Here is a 23,237-nt window from a genome sequence, read left to right on the forward strand (position 1 = left end):
TCATAATAAAAATTCTATGTGTATTTCTTGGTGCTGCAGTTTAGAATCTGAATGTAAATATATATCTTTTATTTTCAAGACTTATTTCAAAATCATGCTATAAGGGTGCTGTGCAGCTCCTTTTAAATCATTGAAGTAATCTGTATTTCATGACATATAAATGAGACAAGAGCTAAGTTCTTAAGTGCAGTATAACTTTTCTGTAATGGATGTAATTCCTGAAGGGAATACTGCAATGGACCCTTGCCCTGCTGTAGAATTGATTCCTGACACATTTCTCTCAATCTGAAATAGATCATCTGTTTTCCTGAAGCGTAGTATACTTTGATAAATGCCTTCTAGTTTTATTTTGTATTTATATTTATTATAGAAAATCTCTGTAGCATGAAAGCCTGTGCCTCCTCTTTTGACTGGAGGCAGAAAAAAACAAATAAAAGCTCTACTATTTTTTTTTATTTTAATTATTCTTTGTTCCCAGCTACTGCACATAAAAAGCAACAAGTACCTCACAGTCAACAAGAGATTGCCAGCTCTACTAGAGAAGAATGCTATGCGGGTGTCCCTGGATGCTGCAGGGAATGAGGGCTCCTGGTTTTATATCCAGCCATTCTGGAAACTGAGGAGTGAAGGTGACAATGTAAGTGGAAATACTGAATGTGTTAAGAAGGAGAAGGGAGAAGAATTCCAGGAGATACAATTTCTTTGATGCAGACCTGTTTCATAATGGATTCAGTTCAGGAAAGATGTAGAAGAGTGATTGGGCCTGTTACCTTTCATGTGTAACTGGAAAGTGTTACTAAATTATATGGTCTGGAATATAATGTGTTGCCACATTCAACCAAGCCTCTCTGTTAGGGCATCTTAGCTAAGTACCTTAGACTTATCCTACTTAAGACAATCTGTGTGCAGATTTACAAAGCAGACAAGAAATCATAGTTTATGCTAGAGTCTATTTTTTTAAAGATTTTGGTTTTTTAAAATTTTTTGGGCAACATTTTTTTCAAAAGGTCAATAGAGAATGTCTCTAGGAAATACATCAGCTTTCTTTAAATCCGTATTCCCTTCTGGAACTGGGTTGGATAGTCTGGAAAGTCTTTTCTGGGTAGGTTTCTGCAGGAGTATTGCATATTGATGAGAGGAAGAATGCACAGGAGAGCTGTTTGCTGCAAATCTGAGAGCTGTGCCATGACATCACAACTCCCTTCTTCATTCTGTGGCTTGGTTAAGTGCCTGATGTGGAGAATTCAGATCTGCCTCTGGGAAGGCCACACAATGATGAACTTGTGGGGTTTTATATTGTAGACCTGGCTGGGAATGTTTGGCTGCTTTCCCGCATGCATAATCTGTGAAAACCTTCTTAGGATTGTAGAAGGGAATGCCTCTTTGTTCATATATTTTTCTCTCATTAATTTTGTGGTTACCCAGCCCTTGGGATGCTCTCCAGGATGATGAGTGTGGTTGCTTGCAACTCCTTTTGCAATCTGTTGTGCAGAGGAGAAGGGTTGTATTCCCAGCTCCTGGTCAAATATCCCCAAAGTCAGAGTCTTTCCCTGCTCCACATAGTGATCCAAAGGGTATGTGAAAATTCTCCTTTTTCCCAAAGCCCAGTGTGGAGAAATACAGCAAATATAGCTCTCAGGAGGGCCTCTGAATGGCTTTTCAGCTGAGGAAAACAAATGTGGCTCAAACATTAGCTTGGTATTTTTTTTCCTTCTCTAGAGGGAAAAACGGGTAGCTTATTGTTTTGGCTTAATTCCTTAGAATAACATCAGTTCAGCATCTTTTAATTTCTCATGCCTGGAAAATAAATATCTGTGTCATGCTCTCCCAAGGGAGGACCTGGGATTCCGACCTGTCTGCAGAAGCCACTGTGAGCCCTTACTGCCGAGAGCAGCAGAACGATCCCAGCCCTTCAAAGTCATCCTCACTACTATAGAGATTTTCATTCCATTCTCCATTGCTGTGCACACACAAGGGTTTGGAAGCAGACTTCCTGATCTACAAAGATTGCAGATCAATGCAGCAATGGCAGGAACATCCCATTCCACTAAGCCCTTTCCTAGTCTGTTCCCTGTGGGGATTTACTTGGTAGGCTCTGAGCTGTGAGGGCCGTGTGGCAAACTGGCCAAGGTTTATTCCTAACTCAATGCACTCAGTTCTATTTTCTGCTCATTTTCTGTTTCCAGGTTGCCTTTCAGAGCTGGCAACTTGCCACTGTAATTTACAGAGAGAATTTACAAAGGGAAGTTGTTTCTTGTTTCTACCAGGCCCAAACGGATTTGACAAATTTCTTTGCAAATTTCCAGTGATAAACATTAGTCCTCTGGAAGCTCTCTCGTGAGTGTACATTTCAACCTCTTCAGCAGATACACAAACCAGGCAGCTGTTCCACAGAGGACAGGAGTAGGAAGTAATGGGGGAAATCCTCATTGGAGGGAGGCTCCTTCCTTTTTAGCAACTCCCAGACATGGAAACCTTTCAATTCATGGAGTTATCTTTGTATATCAGGCCCTTACTTTGCTTAGAAATTTTGTTGGTTTTTTTAAAACTATGTTTCTGTGCTATAATGAGGAAATTCCCTAAGAAAACATGTTTTAGAAAGTCTTTTAAGCAATAGAAGTGAGTATTGAATTACTGCTTGGAGGGCTGCTACCGTGTCAGGTAATGCAGGCAAGGTAGAGCTAAATATGCCATATGTCATAAAAGAAAAGGTATCTGTGAATCTAATACAGGAAGTCAGGTGTGTGACTCCTCTGGTAAGCGATCACAGTTTTTTAGCCTTGTGAAATACTTTAGACCTTAGTTTTCTGAGAGAGGATTAGCTTAGTTTCACTAGCAACTGATTAATTTTGCAAGTCAATGAAAGAATATGACTGAAAATTTACAGTAATTGGCATAACTAGAGTATTTTCTGCAGACTTTTATTAAGTCTTCATCATTTTTGAAGCTGCTCTTCAATGGAAGATAGGACTGATTAAGGCTAGAGCTGGTTCCAGATGGACTGAATAGCAAAGTATGCCCTGATAGCAGGATTGGTGCTGTGTGGATTGCACTGCAGTTATCTGCCATTTTGGTGTGGCGGTTCTTGTTATTTTATTTTTTTTTTTTTAATAAGATGCTTAACGATGTGCTCTCTTACTGATTTAGTTGTGGTAGTCCTGGTATGCAACCATTTTGAAGTCCTGATTCCACTTTGCAGGATGCAAACCTGGTGATATTTTGGTTAATGAATTGTCTGGTCATAACTTCTTAAAACAGGCTGTAAGTAATGTCTTTGTGAAGCATGGCATGAAGGAATGTATTGCATAAGAAATGTGTCTTACAGGCATCTTGTCATTATTTTGGTTCTGTTACTGAACTTGTTCCCATGACTTGGATCAAGTAGGATTTCTGTGTGATCTGAGCATGGTGGCACTGTCCTATGCTACTATTGATTTTAGCTGTGTTGGTAAAGAACAGGCAAACCTTCCTTTTCACCTCTGCAATGGGTGGGCCAAATTCACCTGCACTGAAGTTGCACAAGGTTGAACTGGGCTCAGCTTTTTCATAGGAAAGGTGCTGATCAATGCAGAAAGTGTTTTTGTTTATTTGTCTTCCAAAATAAAGCATGGCTTGTGCAGCATTTCATGTAGTAAAAAATCACAAGTAGCCACTTGTCTTCATGTCTGTGTGTGCTCAAAACTGCTGTGAACAACATAAGCAAAACAGGACCTAGTGCCAACCAATCTATGTGGATTGGTATTTTTTTATTACTTACTGTTTTTCCCTTCCAGGCATGAATTGAATTCACCATATGCATGTCTCAAGCAGCTTTTAGGTTAAAGAAATTTTTGTATATTGTTTTGTGTATCAAAAGGAATTGCAAGGGCATGGGAATTTGCTTGCAGGTTGCCAGCCAGGAATTTCTCTTGTAGAGAGAAGGTCTCTCAGGTGTTGTACCTGCTGCCTGTGCTGAGCTGAAACACCATTTAGTGAGCCACAGCGGAAGGGATATGGAGTGTGTTCACCTCTTTCTGAATTTCCAGTGACTTCTGTGCCTTTCTAGGTTGCAGTCAGTCAGTCTGAATCACAGAACTCCTGAGTCTGTCAGGACATTTGCCAGCAGATGGTCCACAGAGCTGGGGGCTCATAATTACTTTGTAAGCTTTCTCTGGGATAAAGAGAATTTAATGTAACTTTTGGATGAACTGAGCTGCTCGTGGAATTCGTAGATTCATATCTATTTCACGGTCTGGAGTTTCTGCTGAGCCAAGGGACATACTTATTGGGAACATGAGGGTTCCTTAGTGGGAAATCTAGAACCCAAGTGATTGCAGATCACGGGTGAACAGACCTGCCATGTGAGTTGTCTGCAAATAAATTCACCGAGTGCCATTCCTAGAGCATGCATTTGAGTCATTTTCTAAGTATGCTACATTACTTCATTTTATTGGATGACTACATAGATCTAAACTGCACTTTATTTCTGACTTCCAGGTTGTGGTGGGAGATAAAGTTGTTCTCATGCCAGTCAATGCAGGACAGCCTCTGCACGCCAGCAGCATTGAGCTTCTAGATAATCCTGGATGCAAAGAGGTGAGTTCAGGGGGCAGGAGGGGTAACTGCTGCTCTGAGATGGTTTTAGAAAGACTGATAGAATTGGGATTGTTCAGCCTGAAGAGAAGGCTTTGGGGTGACCTCATTGTGGCCTTGCAGTACCTGAAGGGAACCCACAGGAAAGATGGAGAGACTCTTGGCAAGGGCCTGGAGTGACAGGACAAGGGGCAATGGCTTCACCCTGACAGAGAGGAGGTTTAGATTGGGTATGAGGAAGAAATTCTTCCCTGTGAGGTTGGTGAGGCCCTGGCACAGGTTGCCTAGAGAAGCTGTGGTTGGATGGGGCTCAGAGCAAGCTGGGATAGTGGAAGGTGTCCCTGCCCATGGCAGGGGGTTGGAACTGAACGATCTTTACATCCCTTCCAACTTAGGCCATTCTGTGATTCTTTACAGGTGTGTAAAGAGTGATATGTTGTTCTTTACAGGTAACCAGAACCCACCATGGGCTCAAAGCCAGCATTAAAAACTGGTACCAGCTTAGCCTCAAAAACCCAAGACAAAATATCCTTGCTGAAGTGATGTCCAGGCACTGAAAACTCTGAGGTTTCCTTGAGTATCTCAGACTCTGACTGATGTGAGAGTAAATCCTCATTCAGCATTTCTTTGGGGTGTTCTTGGTAGGCTGTCAGCAAACAGGGCAGCATTTGACCACCCAGTCTTCTCCAACATTACAATTAATAACACTTGAGAACTTCAGAACCAGTGTTAGGAACTGTACAGATAAGTAGCTTAGCCATGTCCCCTGCCATCCTAGATGTGGTGTGATTTTTCAGAAGAATGGAATGTCTAAAAAAGAAATGAGCATCCCCTAATACTATAATTTGGTCCTTTTTTAATTTTTTTTTTTTCCCTAAAGGTAAATGCTGTCAACTGTAACACAAGCTGGAAAATAACTTTGTTCATGAAATTCAGTAGTTACCGAGATGATGTACTGAAAGGAGTAAGTATGATTTTTAAATTGTTTTTTGAATTCAAAAAGTCTTACTATATTTGACAGTAGAGAAATATTACCTGGTGAATAAAAGAAGAAATAAGGGCTTTATGGAGATTTTCAAAGTGATGTTACAGGCTTATAGTTGACAATAGCTGTAATAAAACAATGTAGCCTTACATACTGAGGTATTGAACATTTTCATGCCTGTAGATTAATCTCTGAGATAATTTATATTTTTGTTTTAAAAATAAGTTTAATTTGTCCTCTATAAATTTAGTTTGTACCTTAATAAATCATTATCAAATGGCTATTTTTCAGTCGGTGTTAAAGTACCAGCAGTTTTTGAGGAAGAATTTGAAAGGGAACATTGTATGTTTGTGTTGACCCATTTAAGGATAGTGTTTCAAGTCTTGGGGAGATGCAGGAGGAGACAAAAATGATTCCAGCAGAAGTAGAGAGGGGACATTGGTGTTGATTGCTGAGTAGAAGAGATAAGATAATACAATGTTAGAAAAATCTCTTTACTTCCCTTAAATAATAAGAGAGATTAGAAATGAGAAAACCAGTTCAGTAAAGTTAACTAGAATTAAAAATCACCCTTAGGTTAATTTTTGCCCGCTATTCATTGTGGTGATTTCCCAAAAGGCCATGGGTCTCCTGCAGGACTGAATTATCCCATCTGATTTCCAGACTTGGTGCTAAGATTGAATGCTCTTCACTTGGTACCTGCTCCAGCAGGTACCAGGTAGCAGTAGGTACCTGCTCCAGGTACCATAGGAAACTCAGAAGTATTTTTTTCCTATCAGCTCTGCTGGTTTCACTGGAGCTGTTACAAATAGAAAATGAGTCTGGTGGCTTTGCCTACCACTCAACAGTGCTTCCTTTTTATATTTCTTTAGGGAGATGTTGTGAGGCTGTTTCATGCAGAGCAAGAGAAGTTTCTGACCTGTGATGAATATGAGAAGAAACAACACATTTTCCTCCGCACTACGTTACGTCAGTCAGCCACGTCTGCAACAAGTTCTAAAGCACTGTGGGAAATAGAGGTATTTTTTCTCCTTTTTACAAATATTTTAGGACCTGAAGGCCAGGGTTCAGTAAGAAAACTTCACCACAACATGAGTCATTCATAGGCTCCTGATATCATCACACACCTCCCTGTAACTATTATTATTTCATGAAGCAGTTTGTGTAGGATGAACCCTGGAGAGCTGCTTTATTGCTCTGTGTGTGTGGAGATAGGAGGCTTTCTTACTATATTTACCTGCACTAAAATGAGGAAGAGTCAAATTTCAAATTCAGACTTGACGTAAATGGTGTGATTTTATCAAAGCCAATCAAAGGACACTCACCTCTCCTGAGTTTTGAGTGTTTACGTTTAACTTCATGTGCAGTATAAAAAAATGGGAATCCATGGCTGACAGGAAATCTTCCAAACATCACACAACACATCAACACTTGTTTCAAGTTAACCTGAATAAAGGTGGTATTGTGAATGGGGGTGATTTTGAGAAGGGAACTAGCAAACATTTTTGGTCAACTAAGAAACATTGCAAATTGGTAGGTCTCAAATCCTTGCTGTTTCAATAATGTAACTCCTATACCCAAAAGTTCTTGTGTGATGAACAAACTGCATTTAGAACAGTGTCTTCAGAAAAATGGTTGATTTTTGTCTGAGTAAGTATTGTCTGGAGTAGAGTATATTGCACTTGCACTTACTGGAGACTTCTCCTTAAAGGAGACAGACGCTGCTAGATTTGAAGAAAGCAAATGACCTACAGCTCAGTCAGGGGATAAAATAAATAACCTGGGATATTTCACATGATAAGAGGATATATCACTTGAATGAAAATTTTTCAGAAGCCGTTAGAATTGGGCTAGAATCTATATCATAGAGCTGGTATAATTGGTAAAATAATGTAAGATGGTTTGAATTTTGCTTTTAAGTAGTGCCTAGTAGTGTAGAACATCTCTCCTTACTTTCTTGAGCTGCAGATTCACACCATGTCACTTAAAAGCAAAAAAAACCATGACTCACCATGTTTGCAGGAAATAGATGAAAGCATGGAAAGTAATAGAATGAGTATTTCCTGGCACTTGGCAAAAAGTAAATGTAAGTAGTGGTTATCTATGGTGAGCTTCATGTAAGAACAGAATTCCTCTCTTTGGCAGGCTGTAATGATGTAGTTTGTGTATTTTTATTAGGAGTGAGCTGCAGGAAATGTCAGTGGTCTAAAGTATGATCTTGAGGAGCATGATTAAAATCTAAATTCTTCTTTTAGGTTGTCCACCATGACCCTTGCCGGGGAGGGGCAGGACAGTGGAATAGCTTGTTTAGATTTAAGCATTTGGCAACTGGAAACTACTTGGCAGCAGAGGTAAGAATGCCAGTTAAACAAGTGTTTGTGTGCTGCCTAACCAAGTCCTGCTGGTTCAGAACTGCTGTAGCAGGTGGGTCTGCACTGTAGATCTTCACAAAGATCCCACACTGGGCCCCTGCTGGGTCATACTGTACTGTTGCACCCAGGGATTGCAGGGCAAACACCACTGTTAAATATCCACCACATTTATACTGAAAACCCTTGGGTTCATTTATCTCTCCGCTTCTCTTTGCCCTTGATTTTTGGAATGGTGTTTTGACTCCGTATTGGTGTCATGTGAGTTCATTGTGATTATATAGGCTGCAGTATAGTTCTGCTGTGCACTCTTGCCTTTTGACTAAAATTTGAATAAAAAAAGGCCTGAGGAAGTCTCTGCCCTTTGATGGAATGGAAGGTCCCAGAGGAGAAGGAAGATCTTGCAACTTGTCTGGTTATTATCTGGTACTCTGTATTAAGGGAAAAGAGTATTGTGATTCCCCAAAAGAGCAGCTTAATATCTTTTAAGACTCCTTATAAATGAAATATGGCTCTTGACAAGCTGGAATACAGCAGGTAATACCAAGTATATGAAATGGTACAGCCTTGGATATTCTGATGGTTGCAAGAAGCTGTGAACTTTTTAAGTTGTATTTAATCCGTATTAACGCAGGTCTGTGTCCAGGCTTTATCAGTGGCATGAAAAGTAAGGTTTTTTTCCCACTGATTTAGTTAGGATTGCCTAATTTAACTTATGCTTCAAAGTATGAGTGCACAAATTTACTGCAAGAAGAAAGTTATAAATCACTATATGTTATGGAACCCCTGAAAAAAGACTTGCTCTGACTGGGTTGAGATAGATTTACAGAAGTGCAGCTTCTGTATGCAAACGACTGCTTGGTATTCCCAGGGTACTGCTTTAATTTTCTAGCTTTTGTAACAGCCTGCACTGAATTCAGTGGAAGAACAAACAGGAGCTATCAAAAGTTCATTTATTTCTAATTGTGTCAAGGCCACTATCAAAACATAAACAGTGGACTGCTAATAATAGCTAATAGTAGCTAATTTTCAAGAGGCAACCAGTACTCCCACCGGAGAGTGAGAGTATTTTCCTTTCTTACAGTGAGGGATGCTCCCAGTAGGAAGGTTTTAGTAGCTGATGGAGAGTCAGGAAAGGCACTGAGCATACTGATGAGCATCCTTCTCCCACCAGATGATCTGTCTGGGGGATTTTTAGGCAAAAAATCTTCAGGTGAAGAGGTGCCACACTGCACTGAATGTCAGACCTGAGCTTAGGTCCTTTCTACCTCTGGAAAGGAAATCCCCATCAGGCAGACTTGTAATATGGAGAATATAATTGACAACAGCAGAGTGAGAGCTGGGAGAGCTTTTGTGTTGAACAGAGGTGATATGCTGGGACTGGAGAGCTGCATTAGTGACTAGAGAGCTGTATTAGTGACTGTGTCTGTGAGGTATAAAATACCTGTGGTGGAGATATTAAAGGTACTACTGCAATAAAACCCTGTGAACTCTATTTTGCACAGTTCATATGTCAGGCACAACACACCAGCCAGCCAGACACGTCAAAGATTTATGAACAGGCAGGCAGACACTTCTTGTGCGTGACCTAACTTTAAATCAATTGGGCAAAGCCTACTGAACGCTTACTTAGCTGTGCTCTGGCAGCACAGGGAGATTACTCATGGTATGGATTATCAACAGTGTCACACATTGTCATGACCTGATTTTGTTTAAGCCTCCATGATAAAGATATCCAGAGTGGAATAAAAAGTATGAACACAAGAAGAAAATTCACAAATCTTTTAAGCATTCTGTTGTTGGCTAATGATGCAATTTCTGTCACAGTTTGAGCTGTTATAAGTCAGGATTCATCACTGCTTATAAAACTGTCTTTTTTCTTACTTCATTCTCCCTTAAATCAACTTGATGTGTGCCATGGAGGCTTCTGCAGGAAAGTCTTGCATGGTCAACTCTCAGACAAGGAGCAGAAGTGTCCTTCACCTGGGTGCCTCCCTTTTCTCTTTTCATACCCTGTGTGAGCAGCCTGTGTCTTCTCTTTTCCTTGGAGTTGTCCTGTGCCAGATGTAAGTGGTCAGTCTAGTTTTTGATTTGGTGGGTCACTACTGAGCCACGTTGGAAAGGGATGCCCCTGCAGCTTGTTAAGGCCAGGGGATTATCTGGGGACTATGAAAATTGGAGATGCTTGCCTCAGAGAAGTAAGGAATTTAAAGCTCATAAAGATGTTTCAATACTACAGTAAGAGAATTAATTAAAAAAAAAAAAAGAAAAAAAAAGAGGCAATACCATTGTTCAGTAAAAAAACCATAGGTGAGTACTTGTAAATCTAATTGTTATAAATTTGAGAGGATGAAGTCAGGATGTGTAAGTCCTAAATTCCATGCTCCTTAGAAGTACAAAGTACAATCAGTCTAACTTTTGTTGCCCTTCAAAGACCTCTGATATCTCTGACTTCTGACACAATCTCAAGTAGTAGTATTTCCTTTAATCCTCTTTCCACTTGGCATTATTTAGCCTAATTTTAATTACTGTGCTTTGAAGTTCTTTAAGACCTCCTAATACCTTAAAGCAACCTAGATCCTTCTCCCAGACTTTGGGCTGAAGGTGAGCTACCCTGAAAGACCCACTGGTGAAGGAGTCACAGTGGGAGACACTTGGTGATTCCACACACCTTCACTCCCATTCTTCTGCTGCTCTGCACACCCTGGGCCACTCAGAGTGTCTATGTGCTCTCACACAATTACTTAGGACACAGGAGGAATAAATACACTGAAGAAAAGGTTTGGTGTTCGGTGATAAGATTTGGGACATTGGAAATCTGGGTACTTGGTAATGATGTCTGACATTAGGAAACCTTAAGCCACAGGCACAGAAATTCCCAAAAAAGTGGGACCAAATACTGAGCTGAAAAATTGAAAAGAGAAATTGTCTTCTTTGGAGACAGCGGGAATTCTGCTATTGATGTCATAAGGGCTTGTTTTCACCCAAAAAGCTGAGCCAGATCTTCAGCATGAGATTTAGGCACTAAGCCACCAGCTAAGATCCAGTCTGCTGAGTTTCGTTCTCAGAACAGAGTTTTATTCTCATCTTCACAGAGTCAGCAGTCTTTTAGAAAAAGTTCTGCAGAAGATCCTTTTTATAGCCCTGGTTACAGCAAAATGACCCAAGTTATTTTGAAGCTTTACATTTATAAAGAGAGGCTGTAAGGTCAGGTGAAAATTGGAGGTTTGAAAGTATCAAAGATTTCCCCAAAAGTCTTTTCAGTGCATGTAGCCCATGTAGAAGGCACCCAAAGCTATCTGTGTGTGCGTGGGAGTGAGCTGCAGTTTGCTTGAACAGCCTTGCAGATGCTGCAGATTGGGACCACACAGCTGTGCCTTTCTCATGAGCTATCGTAGCCTTTTCAGTATTCTAAATTGCCAAGATAAAATCTCTTTGGACTGAATATCAGCTTATCAATTGTGCTGAACCAAAACATGCAGTTTTAATATTGCTCTCCACAAGCATAGCAGCTCTGATTCTGTGATTTCTAAGCTGGGCAATTCATACTGAAACTATTAACACTTGTTTTATGAGTCTGCTAAACAGATATGTGTGCCCACACACAAGTCATGCAGGATAAGTTTGTCATTTCATATTCAATTTCTCAGGTGTGGCTGAAATAATTACAAAATGTATCTGCATCTATCAAGTCACATGCTGGCCTCAGATATTGCAGTAGACAATAGACAAGCTGCAGTATGCTGCTTGTGAAACCTTGTGAGCACGTACATAATCACGTTGCAGAATTTGTAAGGAAAAATCTGTGATAATTCTCTTTTACTTGTTGAATAGAGTAGAATTGCTAGGTACCTTGCCCAAAATATGTCAGTAAATCTTGTGAGGTCTTTAATTACAAATTTGCTCCACTAAACTCAGTGAATTAAGATAAGGCAGGTAAAATGGCAGCCTGAATGTTCACATTCTGTGCTTCTCCAGAACTGTGGCCATAAACAATTACTGCTATGAAAAAACTTGTCTGGCTTTCTTACAGAGTTCTCCTTCCTCTCTCTGTAAGAGTGAAAGGGCAGGGTTTAAGCCGTAAAATGGATCAGCTCTGATCAGAGTTTTGTTCTAAACTCTGTTCTTAAAATCCCACATAAAACATCCTTCCAGCTTTAGGATTATTTTAGCACTAAATACTCAGTGGAATTTCTTTTGAAGGTGGGAATGATTGAATTCACTTGGGCTGAGCAGCACACACATGAGAGATGAAATGACAAATAGGTGCATGTTAATTGAACAGGAAGTCCAGTCCAACTTGCCAAGGCTGTAGTTCAGTGGTGGAGCACTGCAGGGGCAACACAGGCTTTGGAGATGTCCTTTTCCTCAGGCATCGGATTGTGCAGATGCAAGGTGCTGTCCCTGAGGTGGTGGTGGCATGGACTCCAGGGCACGGGGAAGAGGGAATAGTCTGTGTTGGTCGCTGAGCTGAGGCACCAGAGCCACGAGTGTTTTGGGTGGGTTAGCAGGGACTGCTGAAGCTTTGCAGGGCTGTCAGCTGTGGTGTAAACCACTTGCTGAGAACTCTTGGATCAATGGCCAATAGAACTTATTCATATTTCTCGTCTTTCTTGAGTAATTTCTTCCCATACTACATCACTCTACTTTTCTGTCAAAACTGCCCCAAACTGTCCCTTTCTTTGCAGAGAAGGTTTTGTACATTATTCACTTTAAACTGAGAATCGCTGTTAAATTTTGCTTTTACAGTCCATGGCAGGGGGTTGGAACTAGAGGATCTTTAAGGTCCCTTCCAACCCAAACCATTGTATGATTCTGTGATTAAAAATATTAGCCTGCCATGTTATTGATATTGTTGTGGTATGCATTTATGCAGATGGACAAGGCCATACCCTTCATATTTAATTTAAGCCTGTTGTAATAATCACTTGATTTGGATCACAATGAAGATAGCTGAGTACACACTCAAGTTAATACTGAGGGAAAATAGTCCTCTCCTGCCTTCTGAATAGTAAAGATTGTCACAAGAATCCCACAAGAATAGAAAACAAAGAATTTAATGAGATTGTAAGAAAGATTAGATAATTGTATGGGTAATAGTATACTCAGCATTAGATAAGATAAAAGAAATGCAAAAGGTAAATCAGTTCTTAAACTGGAAGCTATAAACCAGGATTAAACTCTTGGAGCCCTGAAGAAACTGTTTCTGTAGTTTTATGGACTTTTCTTCCACTTCCTTAAACTGCTGGATAATGGAGTCCTGCATAGGATGTTTTATTAAGGCATCTGAGATAGATTATTTGAAGTACTTAATTTAGGCCTTTTGTTATCCACTTGTTGGAAATTGGACTACTGACAGGGATGTTTTTTATTTAAGAAGCAACAACACAATCACTGTTTGCCAGTGTAATTTTATTTTCTTTTTTGGGTGATATGGAAACAAACCTTTTGCAGAAGGACTTGTTTGTGCCCTGGTCATGCAGAGATGGAGAACACAGTGTTAAATGCTCTCTGTTTCCTTCTGCCGTCAGAAGAGTGAGGCAAGTAACAAATAAAATAAGCCTTGTTTAACTGAGATGTGAGCTACCTTTTGTTCAGGAACAGTTTGTAAGCCAGAGAAGATGCCAGGAGATGGCAGCATCTACCAAGGCCTTTACACATCTCCTCACAGATTTCAGTCCATGGTACTATGGGACCTCCTCACCTGGAGGTTGCTTCAAAATCTTTCTTTGGGGTTGGTTTTTCCCAGTATCTCTTCACTGAATGTTAACACAGCATTCTGATTAATTTGTGTCTGTTTGGCTCGGTGATTAAAGGTTCTCATAATGAAAAGGGTTTGTCAAGGTGACTGGTGAACTCAGCACTGGAAGCCTTATTTCAGTTTTTCACTCTCTCAAAGGAGTGTGGGTTTGTTTTAAAGCTCTGTAAGGAGTATTATCTGAAGGATAATTTATAGCTATGCATGACGAGATGGAAGAGATCCAGAGGGGTCCAGAGGAGGAGGATGGATTACTGATTTACAGAGCCAGCCTGACCTGTTCTGCAGATTTGGATGTGGCCTTTTAAAGTGACAGATCTAGAAGATGCCCATTTAGCAAAACCCAGAGCTAGATTTCTCCAAGGTTTTTAAAAATCTTGAGAATGCAGCTAAATTTCTTGACCTGACTTGGCTTTGCTGGAATCTGTCAGTGTGCACATACCTTGATAAATCTGGTTATCAGAGGAAAGTTTTTTCCCCCAGCCAACTAATCTGCAGTTGTGACATGTGAGAGTGTTCAGCTTTTTCAGTCCTGCCTGAAGCTGGCTGCATTTGGGCTATGTTTGTACATATGCAAGCTTTAGGAGTAAGGATGTACAAAGATATTAATTCAACATTTATTGGAGTCATTACAAAAGGCTTACTTCTGTTATTAAAAATGCATCTTGCATTTTGATGGCTTCCAAAACAGCAAATGTAGACATGTGGTCTGTTCTTAGGTGCATTATTTTTGTTTATTTTTTCAAGATAACTTGTAAAGCTTTTATTGAATTGTATTTGTGCCTTTTTATTTGTGATGCTTGATGGAAGTTTCCAAGACTTCCTTCCCTTGTTTTTCATTGTTTTTGGGGTTTTGTGTGCCTGTGTTTTTTGTTTGGTTTTCTTTAACACTAGAAATGTCAGTCATGTCTAATTCAATCATGCCTAGTTACTCCTGTGAGGACCACTGAAAGGCATATGGGATATTAATATTTAGAGCATCACTCCTGCAGAGATGAGGATGCTTTCTTTTATGGTTGGCATGGAGCTGCTGAAACTCAGACTAAGGTTATGGCCCAGCAGCCAAGTTACACTAAAGGATCTCTTAGACATTTTTCTTTCCTTTGACTTCCTCTGCAGGATGGGATATGGCTGAGTGGGGCTGAGCACTGGTTTCAGTTTCTCTGTTCTTGATCCCAGTAGAAGAAATGGAATTTCCCAATTACCACTCATAACATGGAGCTGCTCCCGCTTATGCTGCTTGTGTGAGACCTTTAAATCTGTGCTGATTTAGGCATGGCAAAATGCCGGCCTGCCATTGCTTACAGCTGGAAATGCCGTCAAGATGATCTTTCTTCTGGAAATTAGGGTGAAAAATCAGGACAGGAAGATGTTGGGGCTGCTTCTCATTCCTGTTTTCGACTAGCAGGGGGGCCTGAAGCAAACAAAAAGGTTCACCTTTCCCAGTGCTCCCTGGAAACTTGGCTAATTAGCTAAGACACAGCTCATGAGGAAAATACAGTCCTGAAAGAAAAGGCCTTTTAACATTTTTAAATTTTCCTTGGATGATGATTATCAGGAACTCTGTGCTGATGCCGAGGAAAGGTTGAATGGAGTTTATCGAGGTAGAGTTTTAGCCACTCTTTGTCTGGCAAGTTAATAAGATGGCAGAAGTCCTTTGAATGCCACTGAAAGTCTTTGAAATTGTGCAAAAGTTCTTTGGATTTATTGAAAGCTAATCAGTATGACATTAACAAAGAACAAAGCAAGCCTAATGAAGATGAAAGATTTGAAAAGTGGATTATTTTTCTTTTGTCCTAGCTTTTCTTCCCTGAAACACTTGCCCTTGTTGGCTGGGTAACACGCTGTGTGTTAACAGGCTGGTTATAAAATGAAATGGGAACTGTTTGAATGTGTTGAATTAGATCTTTTTTTTTTTTTTGTCTATCAGGGTTTCCTTCACAAATGCAGGTTTTAACCAAGTCATTAAAATGCTCATTTAGCTGAAATTGGGCAATCTAATTCTTCCCCTGACAAGATGCTTTAAATACCTTTTACCTAGTCAACAAAATTTGATTAAAATCAGCATGGGTGTTTCTTTCCCCAAACTCCTCTCTCTCCTTAATTGAGTGTCCAAAAATAGCCTGTTTGGGTACTTTCCATGCATTCCTCCAAGAAAACAACATTCAGTAGAAACGTGGAATTTCAAACTTCTTGGATTGTAAAGGATATCTAACTATGTGAAGATACAAAAGTAACATTAAAGCCAGGAATAACCTGTGAGATGATCTGCACAATAGTAGAACCCCAGGAAATTATGCACTGTGGACTTGTGAAGTTTGAAAACTTTAAGGTACAGCTTTGAGTAGCTTTAATCAGTAGAGATGACAGAGACTGGAACTCCTGGTGCTCAATCTAGTGGAATTCCTCCCAGGATTACCATGTTACATGTATTCTCTGAGCACCAAATACCAAGTAATAAACAAACACACAGAGATGGAAGTTATCTTCCTGCTATGCCGACTTTACAGATTTTGTAAAGCCATCTAGGTGAAAATTCAGGAATGAGATTCCTTGCCCTTCCAAGTAGTTTTAACCAGAAACAATTAAAGAGTTTGTCTATACCTCTGTTCTCCATGTGCAAAAGCTGAGTTCTAGTATGAGTTTGTCACACATACTCTCCTCTGGGGGCCTTCTGCTGCTCCCACAGGATGAGGATATTGATATATGTATGCATTCAGACATTTAATCTTTTCACATACCACTGTGTACCATGGCTGAGCCCAAAATCCGTCCAAGAGACACCAGTTTTTATACTCAGGAGTATCACCTGCAGCACTGACCCAGACCTTCAGGCTCTCTCAGATACCCTGTGTGGATCACAAGTTGGGAATTTGGCTTCTTGCAGGGGAGAGCAAGTAAATGCTATTTAAAAGTAGATTTAAAAGAAGGTATTGCCTTCTCTGTAGTTGCAAATCTGTTTCTAAACTCCAGAACTGTCAATGAAAAACTCTTTTTGTGGTACCTTTTTCTTTCCCATTCATGGAAGGGTAAAAATGGCTGTACCTGAATTTGTTGAAAAACAAGCATCTGAGGATTAGGACTTCTGGATTATTCTTTACTGGAAAAGAAGCTGATGGAGATATACTCTAAAAAAATAACATATAATGAAACTATTACAATAATAATTAATACAATTACATTTGCTTAAGCTCTGCAGTTTGTAATCCATCATGTTCTTGGTGCATATTGGCTGCATGCACCTTCCAGTGGCATTTTTCAGGAATATTCACTGCTGTATTTCAGCTACAATTCAGTAAATTGCAATTTCAAGACATCCAATGACACAAAAAAGCTTGAAAACTGTTGAGCTTTATTGAGGCCTATTTTAGCATAGCATTCTTACTTTCTAGACACCTGCAGACAATTTTACTTTATTTCATTAGTAGCAAGATAAACATATTAATGTTCTTTTCAAGGCTTCTTTTGCTTTGTGGTTTATTGAAGAATGTGGAAGTGATCTTAGATAAATCAGAAAAAGCAATAGATTTTGGAGTGCTGAGTGCTGAGACTGTCACTGTGTCCCTAGGTCATTCTGGGCTGGCATATTGAAAGGGACTCGGAACAGGTGTAATACGACACACAACACTAGATGATTTATGCCCCTTCTACCTGGAGAATGTAGCATGGGATAATAGCTACTGGTCTGTTTTTTAGAAACCCTCAGCACCAACAATCTCAGCTGAAATGAAAATGAAAGTGGCAACAGCCGAGCAGAGCTGAAAATGGGGCCATGGATGTCAGCTTGAAAACTTGGGTTCCATTGTGTTTATGGTTTAATGTCAGCATCTCAAAACTTTCTCTAAACAACGTATTTTTGGTTTTATTATTTCTGTACCAGCAGGGCAAGAAAAATCATCATTAAGGAAGTATGTGATTTCTCACCTGAGCCTTCTGTCTCCATCACCCTCAGTCCACAGTTCCTGTTTTGGAAGTTTGAGGGCAGTCTGTTCAGTCCTTTTTCAAGAAAGCAAGAACTGCTGAGGGAAGGAGATTCTCCTAATTTCTCCTGTTACTGATATATATATATATATGTGTGTGTGTGTTTGTATTTACTTTTATTTTTTATTTTTTTTAATCACCATTATGTTGAAAGCAGACAGCTGAAGGATATCAGAATTCAGTTCATACTGGGTAGACAACTGTATTCGCTTGAGCCCTTCAATGAAAACCTGCAGGATGAAGTCCTCAGTGCCAAGTTTTCTGTGCTAAGTCTAGTGACAAGCTCAAGATGACCCAGGCTTTTTCTTGCTTGTTTGCAAGCAGCAATATCTGAAGGCAGCAAAGAAATTTATCCTTTCTGTGCCTTCTCTGCACCTGTGCTGGAAGGCAATGGTGTGTACCTGGGACTGAGGGGCACTGCCTGCTAATTTTCTCTCTTCTTTACTGGGGATCAGAGGCAGAGAGCTCAGCTTGGCTGCTAAAAATGGGACACCACGATTATTTTAAGGTGTCAGGTGAAGAAATGTCATGCTGAGAGAACTGTGGAATCATAAGAAAGAACCAAAACTATGTGAAAAAAGTTACATACATGTATAAGTTCTAGTTTTTTGGCGTTCATCTCTCATTCCTGTTGCTTTATAGCAGTAGCAAGAGGGACTTGGAGTAGGGAGAATGTGGCAATGTCAGGGAGGAGCAAAATGCAAGATTTGAGACAGGTGTCAGCACAGGGAGGAAAGCAGGCTCTCCAAATTAGGTGTGTAATGGTAACACAGTGGCTAATGTTAAAAAATGAAATGGAGACAGAATAAACCTTTGGTCATTTCTGTGTTACCACATCAAGTTCTGACACATAGGGAAGGTATTTTCAGCCATTTGACAAAGATTTGAAAGTTTGCCTGCTTTCTTCAGGCTCATGTTGTGGAGAGGGCATTTTGAGAGGGTTCAGGATATAAATTATTATTTTTTAATAAAAGCCTTATCAACTTAACAAAATCTCTTCACAACAGTTGTCTGTGTAATGTTAGATGTATGATAATGTGATATTGAAAAGTTCCACTGGGATTCATGCATCTTGCCCTGTGCAATTCTCTTCTGACTCTTCCACAGTGGTAATGCCAAATGCAAGCCAAGAAAATGACAGTACTCATCTATAAGATGTATACACACTGTAATTGCCTAAGAACAAAATTGAAGAAAAAAAGAACAAAAACATAACTTATAATATCACTTCAGAATTTTCAGAGCTTTGATGGCATATCCTGTGTCAGGGAATATTGGTAAATATTGATGCAAAGTTGTTTCTTTGTGTAAATCAAATCCTGAAATGTTTCATGTGCAGCCAGTTGAGTGGGTGTGTGTGTTTTTGTTTATTTGTGAATATATCTGCCTACATAATCCCTCATCTTATAGGCTACATATTTCCCTTGTCAAAAGTACAATTATATTAAACAGCTGTTAAATAGTAATATTTCAAATTTATTATTGTACAGCATCTTTCATCCAAGCTTCTCATATTGAATATTAATTAATACTTGATAATTCTGATATGACATAGAAAATATTATCCCCATTAATAATGGGGACAGAACCACAGTGTAATTAAATAATTTTCTCTAGTGGCATTGTCACTCCTGTTTCAAAGATGTGTTGTTTCTGAGTTCACTTGTTGTCTTCTGTAAAGTCTCAGGAGACATAGAGAACATTAGTTTTTTATCTCAATCTGTCTGCCCAGGGTCAGTCCTGGAAGTCATTGTGTGTGCATGTGTGTGGGTGACTGTAACTCGCCGCATTTAGAATAGTAACTGTGCTTTCTTCATCAGCCTTCTTGGGTTTCATTATTTGAGATTCCTCTTGAGTTAACAAGTTGGATTGCAGGATGCTCTTTCTAGAGGTGAGGACAGAGCCAGCTAAGTCAGCCAGAAATTGAAGCAGTAAGCAGTAAGTCTTTTATTCTCACACTGCTTCCAAAACTCCACTCTCCTATTGCAGGGTGGAAATGTAACAGAGAACTGAACCAAACCCTCTCCCCCAGTTATGAAATGTCTGAAAGCTATCGAGATAGTATTTGACTTCTTTTCTTTTCCAGCTTAACCCACACTACCCAGAAGGTAATAATGAAGGAAAAGCTTTGGTAAGTGGAATTTATATGTTGCATATAATCTGGGGATATCCTTAACCCAGCACATCCTGACATATGGGAGCTCTTCACAGCTTTCCTTTTCCTTATGTGTTCCAGCTGCTGGGATTGTTTTCCACATCCTGTGTAAGGTAGGATGCATCTCAGTACTGGCAATTCAGAAAGTTTTCCCCCACGTTGAGGCAAATGATAAGAAACTTATTCAAATTCTGTATCATAGTGGCATTAGTTGAAGCTGTCGTGCTTGTTATCTCATTTCATACTGCAGATATGAAATGCATTCATTCTTCTCAGCTCAGATGTGTTACTTCATGGCAACAGCCTTTGCCTGGTGCAGCATCAAGAGCATGTTAGCTAATTCTGACTAATGAGGCAAGGCCAGACATGGAGACTATAGTGTGTAAAGGAAGTGAAGTTAAAACCTTGGGGGAATCTTACTGTTACTAAGTCAACAAATATTCCTGAAAAGAATCCTTCCTCCATCAAATTCATGAGATTGAGCCTTGGAAAGGCTGAGTTCTTAAAAAAAATTCAATTTAATTTCTTTCTGCTTGCCTTCCGGCTTTTGTTCTTTAAGAGGACACATTTTCAAGTTTTTCTCTGCAGAGGGAAGAAATTTTTGATTTTTCATGACATGAAACCCAAGATTCTTACATAATCACATGCCTTGAGGACTGCAATTTCAATAAAAATGGAGACTTTCATAGGAGTTGGCAACATTGGTTTTCCATCTTCACTGGTATTTGGCATTAGTGGTGATATTGCAATAACAGCTAAGCTGTCTAGAGAAATGAGAACTCTCTCCTATGAAAGTACAGAAGTTTCACCAGTTGTTTCTCTTTTGTATTGGAATGAAACTTGAGGCCTTTGGAGATTTTGAATGGAAATCAACATCAGTTCTAGAATTCCCCAGTGAGTAGGTGTTAGGCCCTTGTCACTGAGGATCCAATCCTACTGTACCACACTGTACTTATTTATGGTATAGGTTTTCCCTCTGTAGCCATTTCAGTTTAACTAAATAGTTAAATATTCTCTGGACTGGATGATGACAAAGGCACAAGCATGAATGTTAAAGTTGGCTTCACTATTAGTTTGGTTTATTCCTCCTAGGTATTGGTTTCAGCTAAAATTCCAGACCAGATAAATCACGTTAGAGAAATACTTCCAATAAAAAAGGAATCAAAGCTGATTGATGATCAAAACTGATGTCTCTCTGGAAATTTTAATTTATGCAGTCAGCATTTTCTTGTGAAAGATGTTTTGTAAAAGAACATCTAGCAATTTTTGTTAGCACCTCCATGTAAATCCAAGCCAACAGGCTCTATTAGCATGGTAGAAATCCCTTTGGATCCTTCACCCCTTTTTATAATCTTTTTGGAAATGCCATGAGTCAGCAATAGCTATTTAAGCATTTATTCTGCCCTCGACCAACCAAATAGAGAAACCTCACTTCCCTGTGCAGGAATTTCTTTTATGTTACAATGATGCAGTGTATTGAATTGTCCCTTGAAAGTGAAAGAATCTTAAAATATTTGGAGCTCTTTAAGAATCAGCTATGCCAGTCTTGTATCCAACAGCACATAACCTGGAACACACAGGCTTTCCTTGCTCTGTGGTTATGATCTAGTGTTTCCTTTGCCTGCTCACTGCCTAACTGGCTCACTGCAGAGGCATCTTCTTTTCCATCTTTTGGAGCAATCAATTTTGAAATACAGCCCATGAAGTAAATCTGGAGGGGGGAGATTGAAGTGAAGTTTGAAGTCTGAATAGCAGGGAAATGGGAGATGAATAAACAAATCTTTGTGGCCACAAGGGCTGAACCTGTAGTCTGTGCCCTTGTGGCCAAGAAGGGCATTGCTCTTCCACTGGGAAGAGCAGTACCAGCAGGTCAGGGAGTGATCCTGCCCCTCTGCCCAGCCCTGCCAGGCACATCTGGAGAGCTGTGTCCAGCCCTGGGCTCCTCAGCACAGGAGGGACAGGGAGCTCCTGGAGCAGGGCCAGCAGAGGCTGCAGAGATGATTTAGGGCCTGGAGCATCTCTGACAGGGAAAGGCTGAGGGAGCTGGGGCTGTCCAGCCTCGAGAGGAGCCCCAGCTGAGAGGGGCCCTCAGCCCTGGGTGTCCCTGTGAGCAGGGAGGGCTCAGAGCAGGGCCCAGGCTCTGCTCCAGGGGGCCCAGCAATGGCACCAGAGGAATGGGCAGGGACTGATCCCTGAAATTATACCTGGGCAGGAGGAAAAACTTCCACAGGTTTCCCAGAGAGGGTGAGTCTCCCTCACTGGGAATATTCCAGAGCTGTCTGGACACAATCCTGTGCTGTGTGCCCTGGGATGGCTCTGCTGGAGCAGGGAGATGTCTGACCCACTGTGGCCCCTTCAGCCTGGCCCATCCTGGGACTCTTTTCTTACTCGGCTGTTGGATTCAAGGGTGGCAGCTCCTTCTCTGCGGTCTGAGTTTTGAAGGCAGCACAGCCATCTGTGCACTCTGTGCCAACCTTGAACTCCCCAGCGTGGGCTGGGGCTGCGTGTGCACGTTCAGGACCTGGTTTACAAGGCCTGATCCCAGTTGCTCAGGCAACTTGATTTTGGGAAGCAGCAATGGAGAAGGGTTTTACATGATGCAGCAGTGGGCACAGACACTGAGGTTCTGCCTAAGCATATCTTTTCTGCCTTGCCTTAAGTGACTCCAGAGTCTGAAAGGGTTTTGGCTCCAGAGAATATAAATGTTACTGGAAGTCACCAGGACTTCTGTTCTCAAGCATTAAAGGTACGTTTTGACTGAGGTTTATTGCTTGTTTATGAGCTGCTTCTTGACAATCCAGCCAAATTGTCTTGTGAAGCACTGCTTTTTATTCTGGCAAATTTTGGCCTTAAAATGAATTGGTTAATACTCCCACATCTAAGCTCCAGAAGATTTTTATTTTTTTTTTTAAATGGGAAGACTTTTTTGTGATTTAAGGGTCTTATAAAAAAAAAGTTTCTTCATCTCTTAAAGTCTAGCAGGTTGTAGTGTATCATGTATCAAAATGCAGTGCTCTGTGTTACAGCTCCCACTAAACTGAAAATTGGTGGTTTTTTATGCTGAAAATTAATATGCTTTTTCTAAGGACTGAAATGTACAGTATCAAGAAGAATGCTACAAATGTCAGGGGAATGTCAGGAACAGCTGGGAACCTGGCATTTGTTAGTGCCTTTGTGTTAAAAGCTGACATTGCATGGGTACCTTATCTCCATTTGTCTGCATTTTCATGAGAGGGCTAATTCTAACCAGCTGCAATCTGCCTTTTATTGTTGAAATTTTTGTTAGGACTGAGACTGATATGCACTTACTAATCTTGTAAAGAAGTTGGGCAGTTCTACCATGGGCTGCCAGGTGCAATTTCATGTATCTCCTTTGACTTCTGTTTATCTATCTTTATGAATTCCCAACATTCTGCA

At 40.3% G+C, this 23,237-nt stretch overlaps 1 protein-coding gene across 6 annotated transcripts in view; it reads left to right on the forward strand.

Moving 5' to 3' along the window:
• The window catches only part of ITPR2 (inositol 1,4,5-trisphosphate receptor type 2), a 248,590-nt gene that overhangs the window by 37,052 nt on the left and 188,301 nt on the right, over positions 1-23,237 (forward strand). For 5 of the 6 annotated variants that reach the window (XM_014260468.2, XM_014260471.2, XM_014260470.2 and 2 more), the window contains exons 5-10: positions 479-637; positions 4,477-4,575; positions 5,453-5,536; positions 6,430-6,576; positions 7,813-7,908; positions 19,752-19,796. In XM_014260468.2, the coding sequence (XP_014115943.2) occupies positions 479-637; positions 4,477-4,575; positions 5,453-5,536; positions 6,430-6,576; positions 7,813-7,908; positions 19,752-19,796 (630 nt within the window). The remainder of the gene's footprint in view (positions 1-478; positions 638-4,476; positions 4,576-5,452; positions 5,537-6,429; positions 6,577-7,812; positions 7,909-19,751; positions 19,797-23,237) is intronic. The other variant, XM_014260469.2, reaches the window with a different exon arrangement.

This window comes from Pseudopodoces humilis, chromosome 5 (genome assembly GCF_049639895.1).
Source record: "Pseudopodoces humilis isolate 2021_Gansu_Grassland_sample_001 chromosome 5, ASM4963989v1, whole genome shotgun sequence".
Classification (NCBI taxonomy): domain Eukaryota; kingdom Metazoa; phylum Chordata; class Aves; order Passeriformes; family Paridae; genus Pseudopodoces; species Pseudopodoces humilis.